The sequence below is a fragment of the Acinonyx jubatus genome, chromosome B1, assembly GCF_027475565.1.
Source record: "Acinonyx jubatus isolate Ajub_Pintada_27869175 chromosome B1, VMU_Ajub_asm_v1.0, whole genome shotgun sequence".
NCBI lineage: Eukaryota > Metazoa > Chordata > Mammalia > Carnivora > Felidae > Acinonyx > Acinonyx jubatus.
In genome coordinates, this window is record NC_069382.1 from 170420758 (window position 1) to 170445865 (window position 25108).

General features: G+C 39.3%; 1 protein-coding gene across 1 annotated transcript in view; it reads right to left on the reverse strand.

The window, feature by feature from the left end:
- Positions 1-552: 552 nt before the first annotated feature.
- PGM2 (phosphoglucomutase 2) overlaps positions 553-25108 on the reverse strand; it is a 37780-nt gene continuing 13224 nt past the window's right edge. The window contains exons 4-14 of the mRNA XM_027054056.2: positions 24662-24746; positions 22599-22682; positions 22268-22461; positions 18511-18700; positions 17230-17327; positions 15950-16130; positions 15768-15861; positions 14202-14331; positions 12926-13115; positions 7484-7617; positions 553-1935 (exon numbers count right to left, since the gene is read on the reverse strand). Of these exons, the coding sequence (XP_026909857.1) occupies positions 1833-1935; positions 7484-7617; positions 12926-13115; positions 14202-14331; positions 15768-15861; positions 15950-16130; positions 17230-17327; positions 18511-18700; positions 22268-22461; positions 22599-22682; positions 24662-24746 (1483 nt within the window). The 3' untranslated portion in view covers positions 553-1832. The remainder of the gene's footprint in view (positions 1936-7483; positions 7618-12925; positions 13116-14201; positions 14332-15767; positions 15862-15949; positions 16131-17229; positions 17328-18510; positions 18701-22267; positions 22462-22598; positions 22683-24661; positions 24747-25108) is intronic.

A 25108-nucleotide genomic window follows, 5' to 3' on the forward strand; every position in this document is an offset into this window, starting at 1 on the left:
CCGAAGTCAGACGCTTAACCAACTGAGTCACCCAGGCACCCCCATGGTGTGTTATTTCTTAGAAATGCACGTGAGAAATAGAGTTGGGGGACCCCCCCCCCCGCTCCAAGTCCAGTTTAATCAGCAGCTCACGTGAGTGGCAGAGAAGTGAGGGTCTATCCTAAAGTGTACATCTGGGGTGTGTTTTCACCACCTGAAACAACCCCCCCCCCCACACACACATGCCAGCACTTCCATACTTTTGCTGGTGCTGTGCTCTGTGCCTGGTGGCCCTTCTCCTTCATCCCCAGCTCCTAGCTCCCCAACCCCCAGAAGCAAAGCAGTCATTCAGCTCTCTTCCAGGCTTTCTCTGGGCAGAAGGGATCCCCCTCTTGCACTTCTCAACCCCGAGTGCTTTGCAAATGACTCCATTAGAGAATGTGTAAGCCTGACGGTTACTCACTAGCCCCCCAGTCAAACTGTGAGCATCATCACAGTAGGGTGGGTCTCCATCATCTTTGTATTTCCAGAAACCAACTCCATGATGGGGTATAGTTTACAAGCTCCAAAAACTGTAGAGAGGATACAGACTTTATTTCTAGGGTGCAGTGTGAGACTACAAAACACTATAAAACAAAAATACATAACAGCTACAATGAAGCAGCTGACAGAATATATCGAATATTACAGATTTAAAAGTTCTGCTAGGGCACAAACTATGTATCACTAAGACGTAAAAACATTTTCCCCTTTACTTTAGAAAAAATGCCAATAGGATTGTAATTTTTCATTGTTCTGAAACTTAGTAAGCATTTGGGTTAGTCATAATAATAATGGGGAATCATTTGTTTTAAAAACAGAAAACCACATGAAATATACAAAGTATATAAAGAACGGCTTGGTCCTGACTCATGGGGGCTCAATGGGAGTAATTTTGGATGGTTTTAAGGCCATTGGTTATGAGAAGAATAGAAGGCACAGGTTAAATATAAACCTGAAAAGGAAATCTAATAGTTTTAGATTTTAATTACATATGATCAAAGCAAAAAAAGCAAAGTCAGGCAAATAGTTAAAGCTCATAGTCTTTGTGCCTCAGTCCCAAAAATTACATTAATTGTACCAAAGCAAACAACTGTACAATAAAGAACTTTGCAGTTTCAAATAACCAATTTTTAAATTCAAGATTTAAAGAGATAAAATGAATGTTAGTATACTGAACAAAGATGATAAGGCTGTTTTTTCCTAGCATGTAAACGCTGTACAATGATGGATTATTACAACTAAAAAGTTTTAGATGAAAAATTTTCTCTTTTTAAAGTATCTTTTGCTCCACTTTATAGGTTCCTGTTTTTCCCTAAACATGAACAGGACATTCAATTTGTTTATATATTTTGCTTTATAAGCAATTGATACAAATGTAAATATACATATACCTAAAAAGTGGTTATCCTATGACATGACAGCCCAGAATTTAGTAATTGTATAGGCTTTCTGGTGATTTTAATTATTCATAAAAAGAATGATAGAGAAGACACATTTGTTATTTATTCTAATTAAAGCATATGAATTACAGTACAGTTTTGAAAGTTTGCTATTTTTAAAATCTTCATTTTTTTAATTCAGGAAATGCCCAGGCTTAACCTTTTAATAGGAATTAAATTTAATTGGTTTCTTGGGTTTGGCCATCTTTTCTTTATTCGTCTTAAAGGTAAAAAAATAGAACAATGAGGAATGTAGGCCTATTAAAAAAATATAAATACTTAGAGCGACCATTTAAATCATTTGGTCCTCAAAAATATTGCTTAATTAATCACCGGTAGCTTGATTGTAATTACGCCCATGGCTGATATATTTCACTCTGCCTTTGGTTGCAGGTTGTACTTTTGTGGCTGGAAAAAATGTTCCTCAATAGCACTGACTAGTTCATTGAGTTCCTTCTTCAGCTGCTCAGGATCACTGGAAGATAAGAGGGGAAATTCCAGGTCAGTGGATTATTCCAAAGCATATTTTAAGTTCTCCCTGCATTGGCCAAGTAACACTGAAATTTAACCTTAAGAGGAAGGCTAAATCAGACAAAACAGAACTCCAGTGACTTAAGCATGGGAATGTATCTGTTGACTTGGAAAAAAAAACAAACCCATGAGACAATATCCATTATTTCCCCCAAAGGCTTTCCCAAGGTCTCTACTAGAAATAAAATCGTCCCTTTGCATTTCTTACAAGAATTTTTAAGAAGCACAGTTTTTGCCTTAGCATCCCTGTAGGATCTGCAAACTTTGTACCTAACAGTGCAAAGAAAACTTTATAACTTCAGTTGTCATTCAATCCTGTTAAACTTTTACCAATGACCCCTCTGTTAAGTCCTCCGTCTCCCAGGATAGGAACGTTCCCGATGCAGTTTGTCTTCAGAATACTGGAAGCTAAGCAGCAGAGAATGGGAGCCTCCTAGTGGGCCTGCTAATCAGATACCAGGCACTCAGTTCCCCCAGCTTTTCTCCTTATTCTACCTCCAGGGTCACAACGAAGTATAAGCAAAAATCCAGGGAACTGGTTCCCTGTAAGGAAACCAAACTTTCAAGCATGTGGACAACACTCATTTATATGCAAACAATTGGAAGGCAGATCATGATAAAATGAATTTGTGATTAGACAGGTTTCCAGCAGCCCATGTTAGGGTCAGGCTCCTGGCACGGTGTGTTTACTGGAAGGACTTTAAACCAAAAAGCTGAATTAAAAAACCGAATCCTTCAATTCTAACTTACATGACTTCATAATCGACTGTCTTTAATATATGCAACTTTATCTAAATGGAAATGGCAATTCTTGTAATTAGCTAAGTTCATTTTTACACTGTGAGAGCTCCTCGGTACAACTAAAACAATCCATTTTATTGCAGACATGAATTCTGGCTCTACTACTAGCTGTACGCCCTTCTTAGCCTCTCAGAGGCCCAGATTTCTCATTTGTAAAATTGGGATAAAGACTTTATCTTCTCAAGAGAGTTGTTGTGTAGATTGAGATAAATTATATAAAGCAATTAGCACAGAACCTGGCCCAAAAACCTCAATAAATGTAGCTGTCATTAAAATTATTTTTACCCCTACCGGTAACATACAAGGTAATTATGCTTCATAAATACACATGAATCACATTGGTTGTTATTTCCTTCTCCACAAATGTGTTTTGAAGAAAACAACATTTCTCAGGAAGGCACACAACTAAACAACTACTGTTTTTTTTTTTTAAACAATATACCTAAAATTAAACTCCCCAGTGAATACACAAACACAAATATATAAGTACAGTGTATATCTCCTACTGGTTTTGTTTCTCTGTTAGAAGCTTGCCTGATATAATTGTTACCTAAATTGTGATATTGTAATCCAGTATCCAAGGATTCCAAGTATCCAAGGATTCCAGTATCCAAGGATTCCAGTATCCAAGGAATTCCAAGAATTCCTTAGAACATCCTTAGAGCATCCTTGTTCAGTTGTACTAAGGTCTGCAGCTTATTTTCAAATGGCTCAGGAAAAACCCCTGCATATACAATACAGGTACAAAACCTGCATATACAATAATATATGTGAGAGATAGCAAATATTGCAAAATGTTAGCGACTGTTTAGGTTAGAGTAGGCTAACTATGGCTGGCAGTCTGTTGACAGCCTGTTTTTATAAATAAAGATTTATTAGAACACAGTCACACCTATTCCTTTGTGTGTATTCCTTCTTTCTGCTTTTGAGCAACAGCAGAACTGAGTAGTCGCGACTATATGGCTTGTAAAATCTACAATATTTACTATCTGGCTCTTTACCGAAAGTTTGCCAACCCTTGGTCTAGGCAAAACGTATGTGGGCATTTGTTGAAAATTTCCAAAATAAAAAGTTGGACAAAAGACATCTACCGATCAAAAAATATTTTGATCAAAAAATATTTTAAGCAGGACTTAAACTTGAAAAGGATATTCCATTCTAAAGGATGAGTAGGTTATGGAATTCTATGAATAAATGAAGTTGATGATATAAAATACAGCGATAATATTAAGCTGATCAGACAGTAAGGAAACCTTAGCCATGGCTTTATTGCTTTTGTACATTAGGTATGCTGGTAACTTGCTTGAGCCCTGATAGCATATCCGTGGACTGACCTAGTGCCCAATGTCCCAATTAGTAAATTAGAACAGCATCTTGATGAATATAATAAAAGGACAATTTTTCTAAGTGTCTTCAGGAATTTGTAAACTAATATTTGAATTTAAGTCCACCCAATAAGCCATGTGAAAAATGTAAAATACCAGATCCTTAAACATTATATAGTATTGTTATTATAAAGTTTTCCAAATTATTATATCTTCACAGAGAAATGACAAGGAAGGAACTAATATATAGAGAAAATGGATCTTTAAGTTGGACTAATGTCCCTTTTTTTTTCAGAAGAAAGGCATAGAAATATGAAAACATTATGTGAGAATGAGAATTACAAAGAAATGTCTGGAAAAACTCATACCCAATAGAGTAGCAAACAGCTTACTATTTAACACACATAGAAGCAGTGATACTTGCACAATATTACAATCAAATGTTGGTAATACAGAATGCTTAGAAAATGGGAAGCTTTATGTGTTTGTTCAAGCTGCTTACTAGCTGAGTTTTTGCCCTTTCAGCACAAAAAGGTTTTGAATGGGAATTTGTAGCAAAATATAGGACACAGTCTATGACTTTTTAAATATATTGGACTATCATGATATTTAAGAGCCATTATCATGACTTTAACTGTTGACCTGGGTCTCTTAATTCAGAAGAAGATTCAGGGCCCATTTGGAAGTGGAATGCTATTTCCCTTATGATAAAGCAGTAAACATTCTGAGCTACCGTGTCCATGTTTTATGTTTTTGTTTTGTTTTAATGTTTCTTTCCTTGCTATCAGCAGTCATTTCTTCCTGTCCGAGGAAAGTCTAACACTAATAATTCTGCCCCCACCTCTCTAATTTGCTACATTTAATCTGCTACTGGCTGGCCAACTGAAGATGCTCAGAAAATTTCCTCTGCTTTTATTTCCACATAGTGCAAATTGGATTCACAAGATCAGAAAAACTCTGCAATGAGCAAGGCTTTGGTTGGGAAACATCAGATCCATGCTCCTGACTACAGTACTGAGCCCTGGAAATGTGACTAGTGGGACTGAAAACTGAATTTAAGTTTAATTAACTGAGTTTCAAATTTAAAAGCTGAAATTTAGGGGCATCTGGGTGGCTCAATCAGTTGAGCATCTGACTTTGGCTTAGGTCATGATCTTGTGTTCATGGGTTTGAGCCCCACATCGGGCTCTGTGCTGACAGCTCAGGGCCTGGAGCCTGCTTTAGATTCTGTGTCTCCCTCTCTCTCTGCCCTTCCCCCGCTCATGCTCTGTCTCTCTCTGTCTCTCAAAAAATAAAATAAAACATTAAAAAAAATAATAAGCTGCCATTTAATTCAATTATTGGAAAACTGAAGTATGTTTGGAACAACTTAGGTATCCAAATCTATTTTTTCAACAGTAAATTTTATGAACTCTTAATACATTTGATCCTTCAACAGCCTGGGATTTAGGGCATTAGTGACCCCCCCCCGCCATGCAGTCAAAAATCAACGGATAACTTTTTACACCCCAAAAAGTTTACTATTAATAGCCTCCTTTTGACTGGAAACCATACCATAACATAGACAGTCAATTAACACATATTTTGTTTGTTACATGTATTCTTGCAATACACTAAAAGAGTTATTAATAATAAGAGAAAATACATTTATAATATTATACTGTATTTATTTAAAAAATCCACATATTGGGGCGCCTGGGTGGCTCAGTTGGTTGGGCATCTGACTTTGGCTCAGGTCACGATCTCATGGTGCGTGGGTTCAAGCCCTGCGTCAGGCTCTGTGCTGACAGCTCAGAGCCTGGAGCCTGTTTTGAATTCTGTGTCTCCCTCTCTCTGCCCTTCCCTACTCATGCTCTGTCTCTCTGTGTCTCTCAAAAATAAATAAACATTGAAAAAAAATTTTAAAAATTCCGCATATAAGTGGACCTTCATAGTTCAAGCCTGTGTTGTTCAAGGGTCAATTGTATGGAACTAGTGTTTCTTAAAAAAATCAAGCATTTTAATTGAGATATGTGGTGAGTGTAAAATAGTAAATGGATCTTGAAAATGTGATAAAAAGCAAAATATCTCATTAATTTTATATAAATTATATACGGTATAATAACAATATTTTCATGTTAAGTAAAGTAGAATAAATTACTAAGTTAATTTTACCTGTTTATTTTTACTATTTAACTTTTTAAAAAAATGTTTATTTTTGACAGCGAGAGAGACAGAGTGCAAATGGGGGAGGGGCAGGGAGAGAGGGAGACACAGAATCCGAAGCAGGCTCCAGGCTCTGAGCTGTCAGCCCAGAGCCCGATGCGGGGCTCGAACTCATGGTTTGTGAGATCATGCTATGAGCTGAAGTCAGACGCTCAATTCACTGAGTCACTCAGGCGCCCCTCTTTTCACTACTTAAAAATGCGTCTAGTAGAGAATTTCAAATTGCATTATGTGACTCACATTTTATTTCCATTGCACAGTACTGACTTAATTAGTCTTTAAACAATGTTTCCTGATTCTTTACTCCGAATGGAGAAGTGCTAGTTACCTGGGGGTTAAGTGCGTGTGCAGGATCACATTTACACAAGCTAACTACGTGCACCATGGCTATTAAAGCTCAAGATGTTATGGTATTGCAAAGTAAACTCAAACCCTGTACCAGGGTCACAAAAACATGACCCTGAAGCTACCAGGCCGTCAGCTTTTTGGAGGCAAGACTCTTTCTGCTATGGCTCTTTATCCTCCCCAGAACCCGGCACAGACGTATGCACAATAGGTACTCAAAGATATTTGTTCAAGGCATGTACAGTGGAATGTAAGTTATTGGGGTGCCTGGGTGGCTCAGTCGGTTAAGCGGCCCACTTCGGCTCAGGTCGTGATCTCTGGGTTCATGAGTTTGAATTCCGTGTCGGGCTCTGTGCTGACAGCTCAGAGCCTGGAGCCTGCTTCGGGTTCCATGTCTCCCCCTCTCTCTGCTACTCCCCAGCTCACACTCTGTCTCTCAAAAAGACATAAATATTAAAAAAATGTTTTTTTAATTATTGTATCAGAGACAAGGAGAAAAAAGAGAAAAACTCATTGGTGCTAGTCTCAAATTAAAGTATTAGAAAAAGGAAACTGTCTTACTATTACTGAAATCTGGAATGAAATATTCCCATACAAAGAAAGGTAGGACAGCAATAAGTAAGTAAAAATGAGCTCCTGTGTCCGTGGATGCTCCAAACAGCTGTTAATATCACAGTATTGCTGCAGGCTTTGAAACAACATTCCTAATTAAAGTACATAACACTGGCAAAGCAAAAGGTTTTACTTAGCACTTGTGCAGAACCAATTAGGAACTTTAGGGAACAGCAATCGCACGTGCTGCCGTGGATATCATACCTATTTCCAGGAGGGGCACACAGTTCCGAATAGTACTTGATCTTGGGTTCAGTCCCGCTGGTCCGCATGGTGGCCACGCCCCCATTAGCAAAGGTAAAGGTGATCATTTGGCTGCTTTTGCTAGTAGGGAGAACCTAGGAATAAATTTACAATTTATACATTTAAATTGTAACATGAACTGTTCTGGCTCAAATAATAGTTTCCCCCTGTATAGGCAAGAAAATAAATGCCAAGCAAATATACTGGTTTAAGAGAAAAGGATACTTTCGAGGAAATAAAAAAATTCTTCTGAATTAAATACTAAATAATAATAATCATAAAATGATTTGTGGAATTAAGTAACTTGTATACTTGCATTTTACCTCCCTAGTCTTGTTAATTAAAGCTACTGAAGTTTTGGGGTTTTTTTTAAAGATTTTATTTTATTTTTAAATGTCTATTTACTTATTTTGAGAGAGAGAGTCAGAGAGTGAGCAGGGGAGGAGCAGAGAGAGAAGGAGACGGAGAATCTCAAGCAGGCTCTGCACTGACAGTATGGAGCCAGATGTGGGTCTTGATTTTACGAAATGTGGGATCATAACCTGAGCCGAAATCAAGAGTTGGATGCTTAACTGACTGAGCCACCCAGGTGCCCCTAAAGATTTTAAGTAATCTCTACACCCAATGTGGGGCTCGTATCTACAACCTAAGATCAAGAGTTCATGCTTTTCCAACTGAGCCAGCCAGGCACCCCAAAGCTACTAAAGTTTTACTAACATGGAAACATATCATTTCATGAGAAATTGATTTAAATAGATTGATAATATGTGACCAAAAAAACCCACAATAAACTAGACCTTATTTTACTTTGTGAAAAAAAAAAAGTTATATAAAGAGATCTTTTTAAATATAACATTTCTGGCAGATGTATTCATAGCTGATCGCTCCCCATACTCAGCCAAAATGATGGAAGTGTGTGTGTGAATATATAAAACACAAGGGCAAAGAGGAAAAGGAAAACAGTAGTTAATCAGGTTGCCAACGAATCCTGGGAGTTACAAAACAGATGAAGGGGCAGAATTGACCTGATGGAACACAGGACAATGACAGCTGAGCACCTGCAAGGAACAAACAAGACCCTGGTCAATGAGCTTTGCAGAACCCTGGCAAAGCTCACTACCTGGAGGCACCAGGCACTGTGAAAGGCAGGTGGGAAACAAAGAAAGGATGTGAAAAGACCTATCAGACCCTCCCAGATTCTCACCCTCTGCCCACACAGTCAGGCAACCACCTTAATAGGAGATGGCTTAATTCTCTGGTATAATTGAGCAAGAAAGGCTCAGGAGTTGGGTACACCAGGCACTGGTGTAGAAGGGCAGGATATGGTGAAAACAGACAGCAACTCAGAGTCAACAACCTGAATACCAGCCGTCCTCCCTCCAGACTCCCAGGCAACTCTCCACTGCTGTCACCCACCTTACAGCCTTTAGGCAAGAGATCAGGGTGAGAATTAGGCTTCCCCAGATAGGGAGCCCGCCGTGTAAAAGTTAACTTGGCACCCAATCTCTTGAGAGCAAAGTTTGTCAGTTGACAAGGTTTGCTCATGTAAGTAGAACTTCCGATCGGTTTTTGAGTGCCCCCAAATAATGAGGGATTACCAGACTTTGGGAAAAGACAGCTTAAAGACAAAATCCAAAAAACCTGAATAATAATAAAAAAATAATTTGGGAGATATAAAGACAATACAGGAAAAAAGTCTACATTTTAAAAAGTTATAATGCCTATACTTAAGAGAGATAAAATATTATATACATAAGCAAAATAAAACCATTGGGACTACACCTAAATAAAAAGCTTTTGCACAGCAAAGGAAACCATCAACAAAACAAAGAGGCAACCTACTGAATGAGAGAAGATATTTGCAAATGATATATCTGATAAGCAGTTATATCGAACATGAATTAAGAACTTACAGAACACCAAAAAACAAACATTAAAAATGGGCAGAGTACCTGAATAGACATTTTTCCAAAGACATAAAAATGGCCAACAAACACACGAAAAGATACTCAATATCACTGATCATCAGGAAAATGCAAATCAAAACTGCAATGAGATGTTACCTTACACCTTTAAGAATGGCTAAAATAAAAAAGACAAGAAATAACAAGTGTCAGCAAGGATGTGGAGAAAAAGGAATACTTGTTCATTGGTGGTAGGAAAGTTCATTGGTGCAGCCAATATAAAAAATAATATGGACGTTTTCAAAAAATTAAAAATAGAATTACCATATGATCCAATGATTCCACTACCGGGTATTTACCCAAAGAAAATGAAAGCACTAATTTGAAAAGATATATGCAGGGGCGCCTGGGTGGTTCAGTCGGTTAAGTGTCCGACTTCGGCTCAGGTCATGATCTCGCCGTCCGTGAGTTCGAGCCTGCATTGGGCTCTGTGCTGATAGCTCAGAGCCTGGAGCCTGCTTCAGATTCTGTGTCTCCCTCTTTCTCTACTCCTCCCCCCACTCACGCTCTGTCTGTCTGTCTCTCTTTCTCAAAAATAAATAAAAATCAAAAAAAAAGAAAACATACATGCACCCCAATGTTTATTGCAGCATAAAAATTTAAAAAAAAAGAAGATATATGCACCCCAATGTTTACTGCAGTATTATTTACAATAGCCAAGATATGGAAGCAGTCCAAGGGTGTATGTGTGTGGACACACACACACACACACACACACACAGGAATATTATTCAGCCTTTAGAAAGAATGACATGTTGGAGCACCTGCCTGGCTCAGTCAGTACAGCATGTGACTCTTGATCTCGGGGTCGTGAGTTTGAGCCTGATGTTGGGTGTAGAGATTACTTAAGAAAAAAAAAAAAAAAAAGAATGAGACCTTGTCATTTGCAACAACATGGATGGACAACATAGAGGGTATAATGTTAAGTGAATTAAGACAGACAAAGACAAATATTATATAATTTCACTCATATGGGGAATTTAAGGAACAAAACAATGAACTAAGAAAAAGAGAGACAACAACATCAGAAAATATATGCTCTTCACGTAGAGAACAAACTGGTGGTTGCCAGAAGGGAGGTGGGTGGGGGATGGATGAAACAGACAAAGGGGGTCACGAGTACATTTACTGTGATGACAGCCAAGTAATGTATAGAACTGTTGAATCATGACATTATTTAAAAAAAGGAAAAATATTATATACATAAAACAAGAATAGGATGTTATTTTTATTTTTAAAATATTTTTATTTAAGTTGGTTCCATACCCAACGTTCAAGAACTCACGACCCTGAGATCCAGAGTCGCATGCTCCACTAACTGAGTCAGCTGGAAGCCTCAGGGTGTTATTTTTAATAAGCTGGACAATAAGAGCTAAAATTGTGAACAGAAGCACTGAAAATTAATGTTGATGTAATCTCCCAAAAAGTAGGGCAAGAGGATATAGATGGACAGTAAGAAAGAGAGAAACAAGGAAAGGAGAACATTAGTCCTGGAGAGCCAGCCTCTAACTAAGAACTCAACAAGAAAGGGAGGCCGGAAACTCAGGGCAAAAGAATACTTGGGAAATGACCATGCAGCCCTCTTCTTTGACACAAAATTAAGAAAATTACTCAGAACTGAAAGAAATGACTCCAAAGACCAACAGAGACCCACCGACTACCCAGAAAAATGACTGAAAAAAGACCCATATTAAAGCAAATCACTGAAATTTTAGAACTCAGAGTTTTAGCAGAAAATTCCTGAAATCTTCCCATAGAGAAAAAACAAGCTGCATGGAAAGGACTGAATCCGTATGGCATCGACATCCCTTTATGTGGCTCACAGCACGCCTCAACTATTTCCTGAAAGATCAGACCCTCCACAGCAATACTGGGAACTAAAAAAATGACAGAGCACTGCTGCTTTCAAAACTGCGAGTCAATCAAATGTGAGGGTAGAATAAGATATTTCCAGATTTAAATGCCTCTCAAAATTTACCTCCTATTCACTTCGTTTAAGGAATCTACTAGAGGATATGATTTAGGAAAACAAATATAGGAAGAAGTCATGGGGTGCAGGAGCAAAGGACCTGACTCGGTAAGTGGTGAAGGACATTCCCAGGATGACCTGTGTGTACCCAACACATAGAGGAGTTGGCCCTGCCCGGATGGAGGGATCAGGACAGAAGCTGCTGGAAACAACACGGAACTGATAAAACAGCACTGGACCATGTGGAAAACCCTACTGAGAGGTATCTGAAGGATGTGAGAAAGACTGGTGATAGTTACATAAAAATCCAAGCACACAAAAGAACAAAGCAACTATTAATTATAGGAAAAATAATTATACAATTTAGGGGAAACTAATCAAAGTACACTACTTAGCTAAGCAGGAAACAATAGTTACTAGTCATAATAATACAAGCACGGAATCTGATTTCATCAAATGTTGTGGCATATGTGTTTGTGAAGACAGGAGAGAAGGTGGAATAGTGAATGTAAGAAATGTAAGATTTAAATCCTTACCTCCATAATAGAAAATTAATAAAGCACAATGCTGAGAAGTCAAAACATTGCCATATGACACATTATTTAGAAATCTGGTGGTAAGGGCGCCGGGGTGGCTCAGTGGGTTAAGCGTCTGGTTTTGGCTCAGGTCATGATCTCACGGTTCGTGGGTTCGAGCCCCATGTCGGGCTCGGCACTGACAATGTGGAGTCTGCTTGGGGTTCTCTGTCTCCCTCTCTCTCTGCCCCTTCCCTGCTCGCACTCTGTCTCCCTCTGTCTCTCAAAAATAAATAAACATTGAAAAAAAAATCTGGTGGTAAATACCAGGAGAAACAACTGAGAGGGAACATGGTTGTCTCAGCATAGCAAAGAGATGGCAGGGGCTGGAGCTGTCATGTTTCATCAGGACTCTTCCAAAAATACTTCTTTTTAAAAAATACATTGTGTGCAGACGAAAATTTTAAAAAAAGGTAACTAACAAGATGTCTAATATCTCATAAGGCTATTCTTACTCTCTTCCTCCTATCTCCTGCCATTAGTTAGCAATACTCTTCGGCCATATCTGAGCCTTCTTTTGACTCCAGTGGAGGATCCACATGATGTGAGGAATGCAAACTCATGCTTTATAGCTAACAGCTCCCAGACATTCAGAGAATGGGGTAAAACTAACCAGGAAGCAAACAACGGTTCTCAAAGTGTGTACCAGTAATATCAGCATCAGCAGGGAACTTGTTAGAAATGCAAATTCTTGGCCTCCGCCCCAGATCTACTCATTCAGAGACACCAGGGTGGGCTGCCCTACTCTTTCTATGTATTTTGATAGCTTATTTATAATAATGCCTGGATGCCTAAAATCAGCTTCAATTAACTCCATGATTAAATAAGTCAAACTATGCCAAGTATAATAGAAGGTAAATAGAGAAGTGTTTAACTGATAAAAGATATTACTTACAGCTTTTTTATCAGGTTGGCTATCATCGTAGCCGGTTGTCAGGTCTCTAATACCAGAAATTGCGAATCTGCCACAAGTTTTTGGATAATTATTCTTCCCATCGTAGTTTCTAAGGTTTTCAAATAATTGTTTAATGGTGCCTTGATCATGGCAAATAAAATATGAAGCTTTGGTAATATGGTAGCCATACCTATGGGAACAAACACAAATCATTTTAGAAATTAAATAAAAAATTTATTAGAATAAAATAAGTAAAATACAGCATGGTGATTATATTTAATAATATTACACTATATGTTTGAAAGTTGCTAAGAGCATAGATCTTACAAGTTCTCATCATAAGAAGAAATATTTGTAATTATGTGTGGTGCGACTGTTACCTAGATGTACTGTGATGATCAGTTTGTAATATATACAAATATTGAAACACTATATTGCATACCTGAAACTAATGGCAGTTATATCTCAGTTAAGGAAATACAAATATGCAAAATGAGGAACACATAATTCCACACAGTGTACATTTGTCAACCAGTATATTTTAAACCAAATGAAACAAATGCCATGAGTACCTTCAAAGGAATAATTTAGCATAAAAAAGAGGTACAACAATTGACCCTGGGGATTGCCAAACTGCTGCCTGGCCTTTAGCCTGTATTTGTAAGTAAGAGTCTTACTGCAACGTGTTGCCACGGGCTGCTTTTGCACTTTATAAAGGCAGACCTGGGTCATTGCTCTAAAAACTTAATAGAGATTTCATGAACACCTTTAATCTTTTTTGACATCACACACTTAAAATCACATTCTTCAATTAGCTATTTCTGCAACTGATGCCCTCATTTGTTAAGGATTCGTGCGATTATGAATGATAATTACCATTACATGGTTAAGTATCAAAAGAAAAGATGATTCTTTATTTAGTTTCATAAGAAATAGAATTCATGGGGCGCGTGGGTGGCTCAATCGGTTGAGTGTCCGACTTCAGCTCAGGTCATGATCTCACGGTTTGTGAGTTTAAGCCCCGCGTGGAGCTCTGTGCTGACAGCTCAGAGCCTGGAGCCTGCTTTGGATTCTGTATCTCCCTCTCTCTCTGCCCCTTCCCTGCTCATACTCCATCTCTCTCTCTCTCTCAAAAATAAATAAACATTTAAAAAAGAAAAAGAAATAGAATTCACAACCAAAGAGCATTAGAAAGAATATTAGTATCTCACACGTAGAACCATAAGAAAATATTTAACACTATTACTTCAATTAAACAGAATTAATAGACACTTACTCAACATAGATGGCCTTTAGCTGCTGAGACAAAGTCAAATTCTTGGTTGCTAGAAAGCTAGCCAACTCTGCGCTTATGACAGCGGCACTGACCCCATCTTTGTCCAGAACAAAAGGGCAGCACATATATCCTGCAGAGAAACACGCGTCATACACACACGCTTAGGAGTGAGTTCCTTTACAACACTGTACATGCACACACCTATATGCAACTTGCCCATCTCATAAGAGGTTGTACAATATGAATATGTGAATGCTTCCCATTTACCATTTTTTTTAAATTAAAAAAAAATTTAATGTTTATATTTGAGACAGAGAGAGAGACAACCACAGCATGAGTGGGGGAGGGGCAGAGAGAGAAGGAGACACAGAATCCAAAGCAGGCTCCAGGCTCTGAGCTGTCAGCACAGAGTCCGATGCGGGGCTCAAACACGAACCACGAGATCATGACCTGAGCCGAAGTCGGACGCTTAAACAACTTAGCCACCCAGGCGCCCCTCATTTATCATTTTTATATTCGAGAATCCAGGCCAATGTCTAGTGCATAGCAGGCCTTCAAGATGTACTGGTTGAATAACCTATAAGGAGATTCTCCCTCCTAGATCAACTGCTCATTCCCTAGGTCCAGCCCCAACTCCTTCAGCTCACACAAAATAGTTTCCAGGTGCTCTAGTCAATGCTTCTTCTGTCTTCTCTGAATTCCAATAGTTCTTGTGAGTTACATCCTTCACCTTGACACCTAGCCTATGCTCTCTTGTGTGGTTACTAACTAGATCGATGCAAAGTGCTATAGACTGAGGTCAGTGTTCATCCATTGCTTAACTGATATGCAATAAATATTTGAAGAAAACATTTTTTTAATAAAAAGCTATAGAAAGATAAGACTGACATTTGTGACGAAAGGGCAAAAGCTGAGCTATTATTAATTTGTTAAATAATATGTGAGCATCTGTGCTGCAGGGAACAGGTGAATCTTCTTATATAATAAGTATAAGGTATAATAGCTTTTACTAAACATGTAGCTAAAATATCCCTCACATAAACATCTGAATTTCAAGTTTCTACACCTAGCTCCCCTTTTTCCTTATGTAAACTGACAAGCGTTTCCCAGTCATTCTGACTTGACTCGGGCTGTCCTTTTGGGTGACAGTCACTTTGATGAAAGCCCTACAACCAGGCCTTGTCTCTTCCTCTGGACAGATGTCTGCCCAGCATTTTTAGAACAGGAGTGAACCATATCAGACCTGGAGATCAACACCACAGTTGAGGAAATACCACAACTCCCCCAAATACATGATTCCTGAGCTACGAGCATTCATGGTCAGAACATCACTGTTTCCAGTCATCCAGGGAAAGGATTCACTTTCTTATATTAATGGCTTGGCTTTTAAAGAGATATTCTTTTTAGCTGAAAGCATGTCTGAGATGCCAATTTTGGGGTAGGACAGTTCAGTGCTCTTTGAGCACCGGTGTGTTCCTGTTCTACTGCTAATTTTTTGAACCCAAATCCCATTTATTTGCATTCTATATATTAACTAATGCTACAATCACTATTATCGCTTCTTACCGATAGCTTCTTCAAATGCAAATAAGACATTCTTCCCCTGGTCTATTAGCTGTCTGGCTCGGTTTCCCATCCACTTAAAGCCAGTTAGTGTTTCCTAAAGGGATAACCCAAAAGAGAAAGAAATGCCTTAGACCTCCTATAGAGCAAAAGAAATTTAAGAGCGAGTCCCAGAAACACCTTACCTCAAAGTGAAAGCCCTCCTTTAAGGCAATGGCTCGCAAGATTTTGGAGGAGACCGTGCTGGACAACATGTATATGTCTTTGAGGGCACTGTGATCTTGGTTCTTTTCTTTCCAAGAAGTAAAAAGCCACCAGCCCAAGAGGGCCCCCAACTCATTGCCTGAAAACACTCTCCATTCACCGCTGAAAGAAAGAACAACCAATGCATTGCTGTGATCTTAAGACAGACACTGAAGTGACTGGGACGGGACAATTAAGCCAAACGAGGCCCAAAGTGGTTTCTATAAGAGTGTTCTTGTCACTCTTGCTTAAATAACTGGTCGAAAAAGTGTCACTTCACCACAAACATCTGAGCAGCTACTCTGTCTCAATCGGTTTGCTCCAACATCCCATCTTTGAAGAGCAATGACACATAACACGTTTATTTGTCTTTGTCAAAGGGTTTGGCTTTAAAGATGACAGAAATATGCTGCCCCCCTTCCTCCCCTGCCCCCCACAGGATTATAGTGTGTGAATCTCAATTTTCAGTCTGGTCAGTATTGAGGTTCTGAGAGGTCAATATCCTAGTGTGTCTCAAGAGTGAGTTTGCACTAAAATGGTCAGGATACCACAGAACAGACGTGTGATTCATTTTCCTCTCCGTAGTCGGGTGGCTAGCAGTACATCTTGCGTTTTAGCATGTACCACCTTGCTTAACTTTCTAGAAAGTGATTAGAATTAAACCTGCTTGCTCGCTTCTCCCAAAACATCACGTGTGCCGTTTGACCTCCAAAACTGCTTGGACCCTGCCTGCTTTTCATCTTTTCCCTCCACTTACGTCCTGTTCCTCTGCACAGACTCTATGGCCAAACTTGTCTTAAACACTGGGTACCCCAGTGCTATTCCTCTCTGGTCCGCTCGACCTGAATTCAACGTTTCCTTGAAGGTACAGCTTCTTCAGCAAACCCTTCAGTAAATACTGACCTGTAAATCCAGCACCAAACAAAGTACTTGCCTGCATTAGGAACTGAGTCATTAATTATAAAATTGATGATGAAACGAGAGAAGAGAAATAGTAATTTCAATTCCAAATACACCCTGGGCTGTTTACTCTGCCTTCTGCTCGCCAATCATCGTGTGGGCCCCACAACTGCATTTTGCTGTATGTTAGAGGTTCAGTGACAGGAAGTTCTGTGAGGTGATGATGTGTACAATGAACAGTAAATATTTCCAGGAGCAGTTAACTGCTCAAGATGTCACCCGTTATGTTTGCTACTACATAGGTAATCCCAATCAATTGTACCTGTCCTGCTTTTCTGCCACAGCGAGTCTATCAGCATCCGGGTCGTTTGCTAAAATGATTCTGGCCTTGGTTTTGTCAGCCAAGGCAAAAGATAAGGTCTGAAAAAGTAGGAAAAGAAAAGATTATTTCAGTCAAGAACTGAGCATATTGCCGTCTTTAAAAACATTCAGTTCTTGAGGAACTAAAAAAACTTTCCCCAAACGAAGGCTGAGTTTTATTTCTGGAGCTGGTCTTGGCTGATCACGAATTACTTCCTAAGCCAAAGGTCAGATAATGGGAACATCAACACACGACCCACACCTGCCCGTGGGGTTCACCTCACATTTAATAGCGTATGTGTGGCTGGACTGATGTTTCTAGGCTTTGCCAAGTGATCGACCTCAAAACAAACCAAAGTAAGCCAATTTGCTGAATATCACTGTTAACCTTTAAAAAGGCTAAAAGCGGGGTGCCAGTGTGGCTCAGTCAGTTGAGCATCTGACTTCAGCTCAGGTCATGATCTCATGATTCATAGGTTCGAGCCCCACATTGGGCTCTGTGCTGACAGCTCAGAGCCTGGAGCCTGCTTTGTATTCTGTGTCTCCTCCTCTCCCTGCCCCTCCCCTGCTCTTGCTCTGTCTCTCTCTTCCTCAAAAATGAATAAATGTTAAAAAAATAAATTAAAAAAAAGGCTAAAGGAACCATAATTTAAATAATTCTGCTTCATATTAGGAAAATTCCAGAATAAAAATATTAAGGAATAAAAAACATGTGATAAATATTCATTCCATTACTGTTTCTTTTTAACATTAAAAAATCAGGGTAAACTAAATTTTAACTTCATTAATTCAATTCAATTTAAAATATCATTTCAATTTCAGCTCTCACATCCTGATGCTAAGATATGTGTTTTGAAGGTTCCTATAAGAAATGGATGACTAATAGATATAAATATTTCTCATGATAAAGTTCGTTTTTTTGTTTAGCACAATGAAAACACATAAAAAGGGGTGCCCTGGGTGGCTCAGTTGGTTAAGTGTTCACTCATGGTTTCGGCTCAGGTCATGGTCTCATGGTTTGGGTGTTCGAGTCCTGCGCCAGGCTCTGTGCTGGCAGCGTGGAGCCTGTTTGGGGATTCTCCCTTTCTCTCTCTCTGTCTCTGCCCCCCTCCCCCACTCACTCTCTGTCTCTTAAATAAATAAAACTTTACAAAACTAAAAAAAATACATAAAAATTATTTTACTTGATAGTAAGAAGTTTCAATATAAGAGGTAAGTTTTAGGACAAAAAAGATTAGGTTACCAAGACTCCTTTACCCTCTTCAGGATTCGGGTATTTCACTGTTGGGAACTCAGGATCAGGATCTTTCTGTTCAGGAACAGCCTCAGGAGGAGCAAAGTCAAAAGCCTTGAAAGCTGACTGCACAAAGTCATGACCCACGCCGTGGACAGAGGTGTGCACAAACTTCACTTTGGTCTCCCTGTTCACACTCCTGGGATTAAACACATGATGGGAAAGGATAAAATATAGATAAAATATTTAAATATGGCTTGCAAAACTAGAAACTTTGCTGTTAGGGAACCAGATTGCTAAGAAAGGAAGAAATCAATATAATAAAGATGTACAAGACAACTATCTAATTCCATTTAAAAAAAGAAGCAGGGTGCCTGGGTGGTTCAGACGGTTCAGTGTCCAACTCTTGATTTTGACTCAGGTCATGGCCTCACGGGGTTAAGGGAGAGCCTGCATCAGGCTCTGTGCTGACGGCACAGAGCCTGCCTGGGATTCTCTCTCTCCCTCTCCCTCTGCCCCTGCCCTGTGCGTGCTCTCTCTCTCTCTCTCAAAATAAAGAAACATTAAAAAGTTTTTCAAAAGAGCAAAACTTATTCACTCTTTCCCAAATATATACCCTACTCCCAACATATTCATGCCTTAAATTTTACTCTGTAGTTATTTCCAGTAAATCTGATTACTTTCAGAGTCTGTTTTATGTGATAGCTTTTGCACCTAGAGTAGGATTAAAGAACTCTGGGCTCAGGTTCCAGGAGAGACTCAGCTGCTCGTGGGTGCCCACCTGTGGCAGTGCTAGGGCCTCAGTTCCAAGTGCTCTTAACTAGCTTCAAAATGGTTTTCAAAATGTCCCTTTTAACAAAATGTGATGGAACATCTTATATAGGGATGTATAAAAATGTTTTTTCTTTGTCAAGTAACAACCCTATTGGTCAAACTGCCTGGCTCCGGAGACTTAAAATAGAATAACAGTAAATACCAAAAGTAAAGGTAATAGAAAGGTAAAAATAAGACTTAGAAAAATTCCAGTGTTCTGACTGCTGGAATCTTAGGTTATTGTCCATTTCTTTTGAAAGTGAATAAATGCACGAGGTCTTCTCTTAAAATAAGAAATAAGATGCATCCAGAAAAATAAATATGCTAAAGACTAGTGAGAACAAACCTGAAAAAAATCACTCAGATATTAAAGTGAATTTTAAAGCTATCATAATTATAGAAGGGTTTCGAACTAGATTAGAAGAACAGAATTTAGGAGCTCTGCCACTTATAAGCTGTGTGATTGTTGGTTATTAACTTAACCTCTCTGTGTCATAGTTTTTCATCTATAAGATGATAATACACCTGAACTTACCCTCAGCATTACTGTGAGGATTAAAATGAGATTAAATTAATTAGGACAAGTGAAAGTCCTATAGAAGTTATCTATATAAGCACTCAATTTTTGTTAGAAATTATTTCATAGGGGCGCCTGGGTGTCTCAGTCGGTTAAGCATCGAACTCTTGATTTCAGCTCATGTCATGATCTCAAGGTTCGTGAGTTCAAGCCTCATGTCGGGCTCCGTGCTGAGAGTGCAGGGCCTGCTTGGGGTTCTCCCTCTCCCTCTCTCTGGCCCTCCCCCACTGGTATGCCCTCTTTCTCTCTCAAATAAATAAATAAACTTCAAAAGAAAAAAAAAAAGAAATTATTTGATAAAGGTGATATTTCCAATTAAAAGAGACAGCTTTTTAATTTCCAATTAAAAAAGACAGATTCTTCAATTTAATGCGTTGATATAACCACAAAACTTAAAAAAAAAAAAGAAGCCCCAATCTGCTTTCTTATTCTGTGTCTCAGGCACAATTAAAAATCACCAGTGTAAGTGTAAGAAAAGATTTAAACATTATAAAATGTAAATATGCAAGTCCCAGGGAAAAAAAGGGGATTTTAAAAAATAATCTTGGTGTAGAGAGAGTCTTAAATCTGACATAAAATTCAGAACTCATAAATTAAAAAGTCAACTTTTTAATCAATTTTTTATAAGATTTCATCCAAAAGTTTCAATAAAAAAGTCCAAAGGTAATAAGAGCAGAATGGAAAACAATATTTGAAATAAATGAAGACTAGTTTTCTATGTAAGCAAAGAGGTTTCACAGATGCAAAAAATGAATACATAGAAAAATATAGGCTAAATGAATATGAAAAAATAGTTTATTCATACTTAAAGAATCCAAATACAATATTACTTTTTTTTTTTTAAGAGACAGAGCAGGAGCGCAAGTGCAAGTGGGGGAGGGGCAGAGGGAGAGAGAGAAAGACTGTCAAGTAGGCTCCATGCCCGGTGCAGAGGGCATAGAGCCCGACTCCCAGCAGGCTCTCAGGACCAGGAGATCATGACCTGAGCCAAAATCAAGAGTTGGACACTTAACTGAGTCACCCAGGCGCCCCCAGACACCCCTTTCATCTAGCAGAATAAGAAATTTGATAATACTGAGTATGGGTAAGATGTGTGGATCATACACTGCTAAGATATACTTGATATATTCCATCATTGTATTTGATATTGTTATGATGACGTTGGTGGGAGTGTCCGCTAGAATAACATTTCTGGAGAGCAATTTATTAATCATTGCCAACTTTGTAAATGCACGTACAACGCTGATGCCAGAAATGTCTCCTATGACACACACGCACAGGTGCGCACACACAGGTTCTCCAGGAACTGTGCCGAGGCGTGCTGCCGCCAGTGCTCTGAGTAGCAAACAACTCGAGACCCTTACCCTTGAACACGCCATTTGCAAAATGGTCGCCAGTATTTAAAAATGAGGAGATTTCACATGGAAAATTTAGGTTTCTCATTTCTCTTACGGAGAACAAGTCAGGTGATCTGGCTGCTCTGGACTTCCATTTGCACATGCTAACACCCAGCCTGTAGGGCCACTCCCTTCAGCTGCAACTGGTCCCAGTGGTCCAACAAATACAATATTAGAGACGGTCTAGAAATTATGCTTCTTTAAAACCAGTGCTTTCTTGCTGGAGGACAGTCAGCAGTGGTGGGACCCACAGCATGCTACAGAAGGACCACATGGTTACTCAGCTGGTCTGCTTCTTACCTAACTGTACGTATCAAGTCTCTGAGCCACCGGGTTAAATCAATGTGTACAGCATCCCTTACAGCAGAGGAGTCAGGACTAGTAGGGGCTGACACAGAAGGTATCCATGACTAACTGGGGGGAGAAAGGCACGGAACAAACTACACGCACGCTATATTCCTGTTTATGGTTTTGAAACACACTACACATACAATATGCTAGCATAGGCACAGAAAATTTCTGGAAAGATACAAAACATCAGTGTTTCCTTTTGCCATGTTTTAGCGTTTTTTTTTTTACATACATATACACATATACACACTCACATGCATATATACACGTGTCTATGATTCTACCACAGAGGTCACTGAAGTACGGCCAATATGTCAGCCACCTGCTTTTGTAAATAATTTTTTTTTAACCGATCTATGCTTGTTGTCATTCACTCGTGTTTCATCTATAGCTGCTTTCCTACCACCACAACAGTTGGGTAGTTGTAATAATACAATGGCTCACAGAGCCAACAAAATTTATTATCTGTCCTTTCAAGAAAAATGCCCAACCCCTGACCTACGGCCTCTAAAACCAGATACAGCTACAGAAGATATACCGAGTGAAGAGAAAAAATTCATGAAAACTGATAGAACTTGGCTGAATCACAAGTTTCAACTCACTTGAGGTGAGTTTACAATCCATTTACCTGTGAAAACAGTATTTTTTCAGGTCTTCAAAGTAGCTCTTATTGATGGAAGCACTTGGGTCATGAAGCAGTGGACTGCCATTAAGTAAAGAATCATCCCAAGCTTGAGGCCATGGCTCTAGATTTTCTTCAATAGCTTGAGAAATCCCTTTGTCATGAGGAGAGGTGATCTGAGCTCCGTTGTCCCAGTAGACCTGGAGGATGTAGGAACATATCCAGATGGCTTAGGGTCAATGGAAGTAAAGCCTCTGTTACCTATACCGTAAAGGTATAGGATGCACATAGAAGGATACAGGTGTGGAGAGAAAAAAAAAAAAACCAGAATGAATACCTTGTAACCATTATCTTGCTTTGGGTTATGGGAGGCAGTTATCATGATTCCAGCACAGAGTTTCAAATGCAGCACTGTGTAGGGCTGTGCAGGCAGGAAAAAAGAACCGTTTCAAACAAAGAACAGGATATACTTAGTGTGTTTATTGTATATTATTTGTATCAATGTTTCCTTTAATAAACATAAATAACGCATCATTCAATATTTTTGTGCCACACCCAAGTATACTTGCATTTCCCTTAGCGCCAACTCACGGCTCAAAACTCTAGGATGGGCACCCTAACAAGGCACGTGGGGATTTTCCTAGGTGCCTTCTTCTCATTCTGTCTTCCACTTGGTAGAGCGAGACAACTGTTCAAACAAAAAGGTCTAATCTTTCATTTCACATTCTTTTAAGCCTTCTGCTTGGGACAGAAGCGTCTGGATTCAGTTTCTCCCCTCCAATGGCTTTCTCTTCTTTCCCATTTGCTTTTAGGAAACGGTGGAGGGAAATGAAGAAATGGAGACTGCTCCTGTAGCTTGCTCACTTATGTCCTACTCCAGGGTTAGAAATCCTTCTCTTGTATTTCTACTCAGCCCCCCACCTTTACAAGACTACTTCTCCAAATGGGGAGAGGGGCTGGCTTAGCCTCCCTGTGATATTGCTTTTGAGACTTCCTACACACAGGCAACCGGAGATTCTAACCATCTGCCCCCCTCCAGCCTCCCAGCAAGCATCTCTGTGGTCATTTGTCCCTTTAGGAGTTATTTTCCATCCCCGAAGCAAAGAAAAAAGGAGAACCACTCTACAGCATGGGGAGATGATCACGACACACTCCTATGATTCGTGTCTGATATAAAAATCATGGCAGTTAACACTTACATAGTACAGAAGCCAAAGGATGCTTGAACACACTGCAATCTTTCCATCAAACCATGAAATCTGAGCTACGTTTGCATGGGACATTGCATGTGAATTGGCTTATTTACAATCTGGGAGGTGATGCACCTACCTGTCAGCTCACTAGAGACAGGAAGCACCACACTGTGGGGCTGCCTTCTGTATTTATACGTTCTCTTCTCCACTCCATGTAAATAACTGCATTCTAAGCATGTTTTTGGCTTAATTTCTGAAAATGCATATTCTCAGCATCTGGCCCTGTTCCTAAAAGTTCTAGCTACTTAAAAACAACAGTTGTCATAGTCCCTATTGTCTTTTTCTTTAGGTTCTGCTATATTAAGGATTATATATATATGTGTGTGTGTGTGTGTGTGTGTGTGTATGTGTGTGTATGTGTGTGTATGTGTGTGTATATATATATATATATATATAAAATCTTACTAAAATATGCCAAGCATGCTTCTTGTCCTGGTCATGAATAGCGTTTAGAACGAAACATTTGTATAAAAAGTTGGTGCATCAACTTGTCAAAAATATTCGGGGTAAGGCATAGTTTGAGGTAAATTCAGATTTAGACCCAAGACATTTCCTTTGGGACCCGAGACATTGTGCCAGTGAGAAAAAGAACTACAAATCAAATGAAAACACAGATGACCAACAAAATATTTTGCTAACTAGCTAAAATATCCTTTTAATGGTAACTAAAGAAAAACCGCACTTAGAAAAAAATCAGTTCTGGGGCGCCTGGGTGTCTCAGCTGGCTAAGCGTCCGACTTCAGCTCAAGTCATGATCTCACGGCCCACGAGTTTGAGCCCAGCATTGTGCTCTGTGTTGACAGCACAGAGCCTGGAGCCTTCTTTGGATTCTATATCTCCCTCTCTCTGCTCCCCACCTCCTCATACTCTGTCTCTCTCTCTCAAAAATAAATAAAATGTTAAAAAATTAAAAAAAAATAATAAAAATTTTAAAAAAAGAAAAAAATCAATTCTGACACATTGAAAGTTGAACACCATACAAATATTACTAGAATGTGGGAAAACATATCCAGAGAGATGAGAGAATGTCTGATAAATGCCAAGGGGCTCTTCTGTCACATAAATACCCAAAGCCCAAAGACTAAAATGCAGCCATGTCCCATCCCTGACCCCGTGATAGAAAATTATAAACAAAAGGGATACTTACCACAAAGGGGGTTGGGGTTATATCTGAAAAGAGGTACACAGGAATCCCTTGGGTAATAAATGTGGTTGCAGCAAGTCGGGCAAATCTGGAAATGCAGTGTGATGGGGGAGAAAGGAGAACAGGGCTGTCAGGACTGTGCATGACAGTGAAGCAGGAAGTGAATGCCCACCCACTTCTTTAGGTTCATTTGTTATATTTCCATTGGCATAGAACATTCAAGCTGGAGGAATCTTAGGAGTCGTCTCGTTCCACCCTTTTGTTTGACAGACATGGGACTAAGGCCAAGGAAAGCCAGAGAAGTCATCCCACGTCCAATGGCCACACGGCAGCTAAGCCAGGGCTGAGCCCAGCAGAGGGCAATTCTGCCCCCGTGGGACGTCTGCAGTGTCTGAGGCATTTTTGATTGTCACTGGGGACTGGGGTACGTGCTACCAGCAGGCTAGAGGC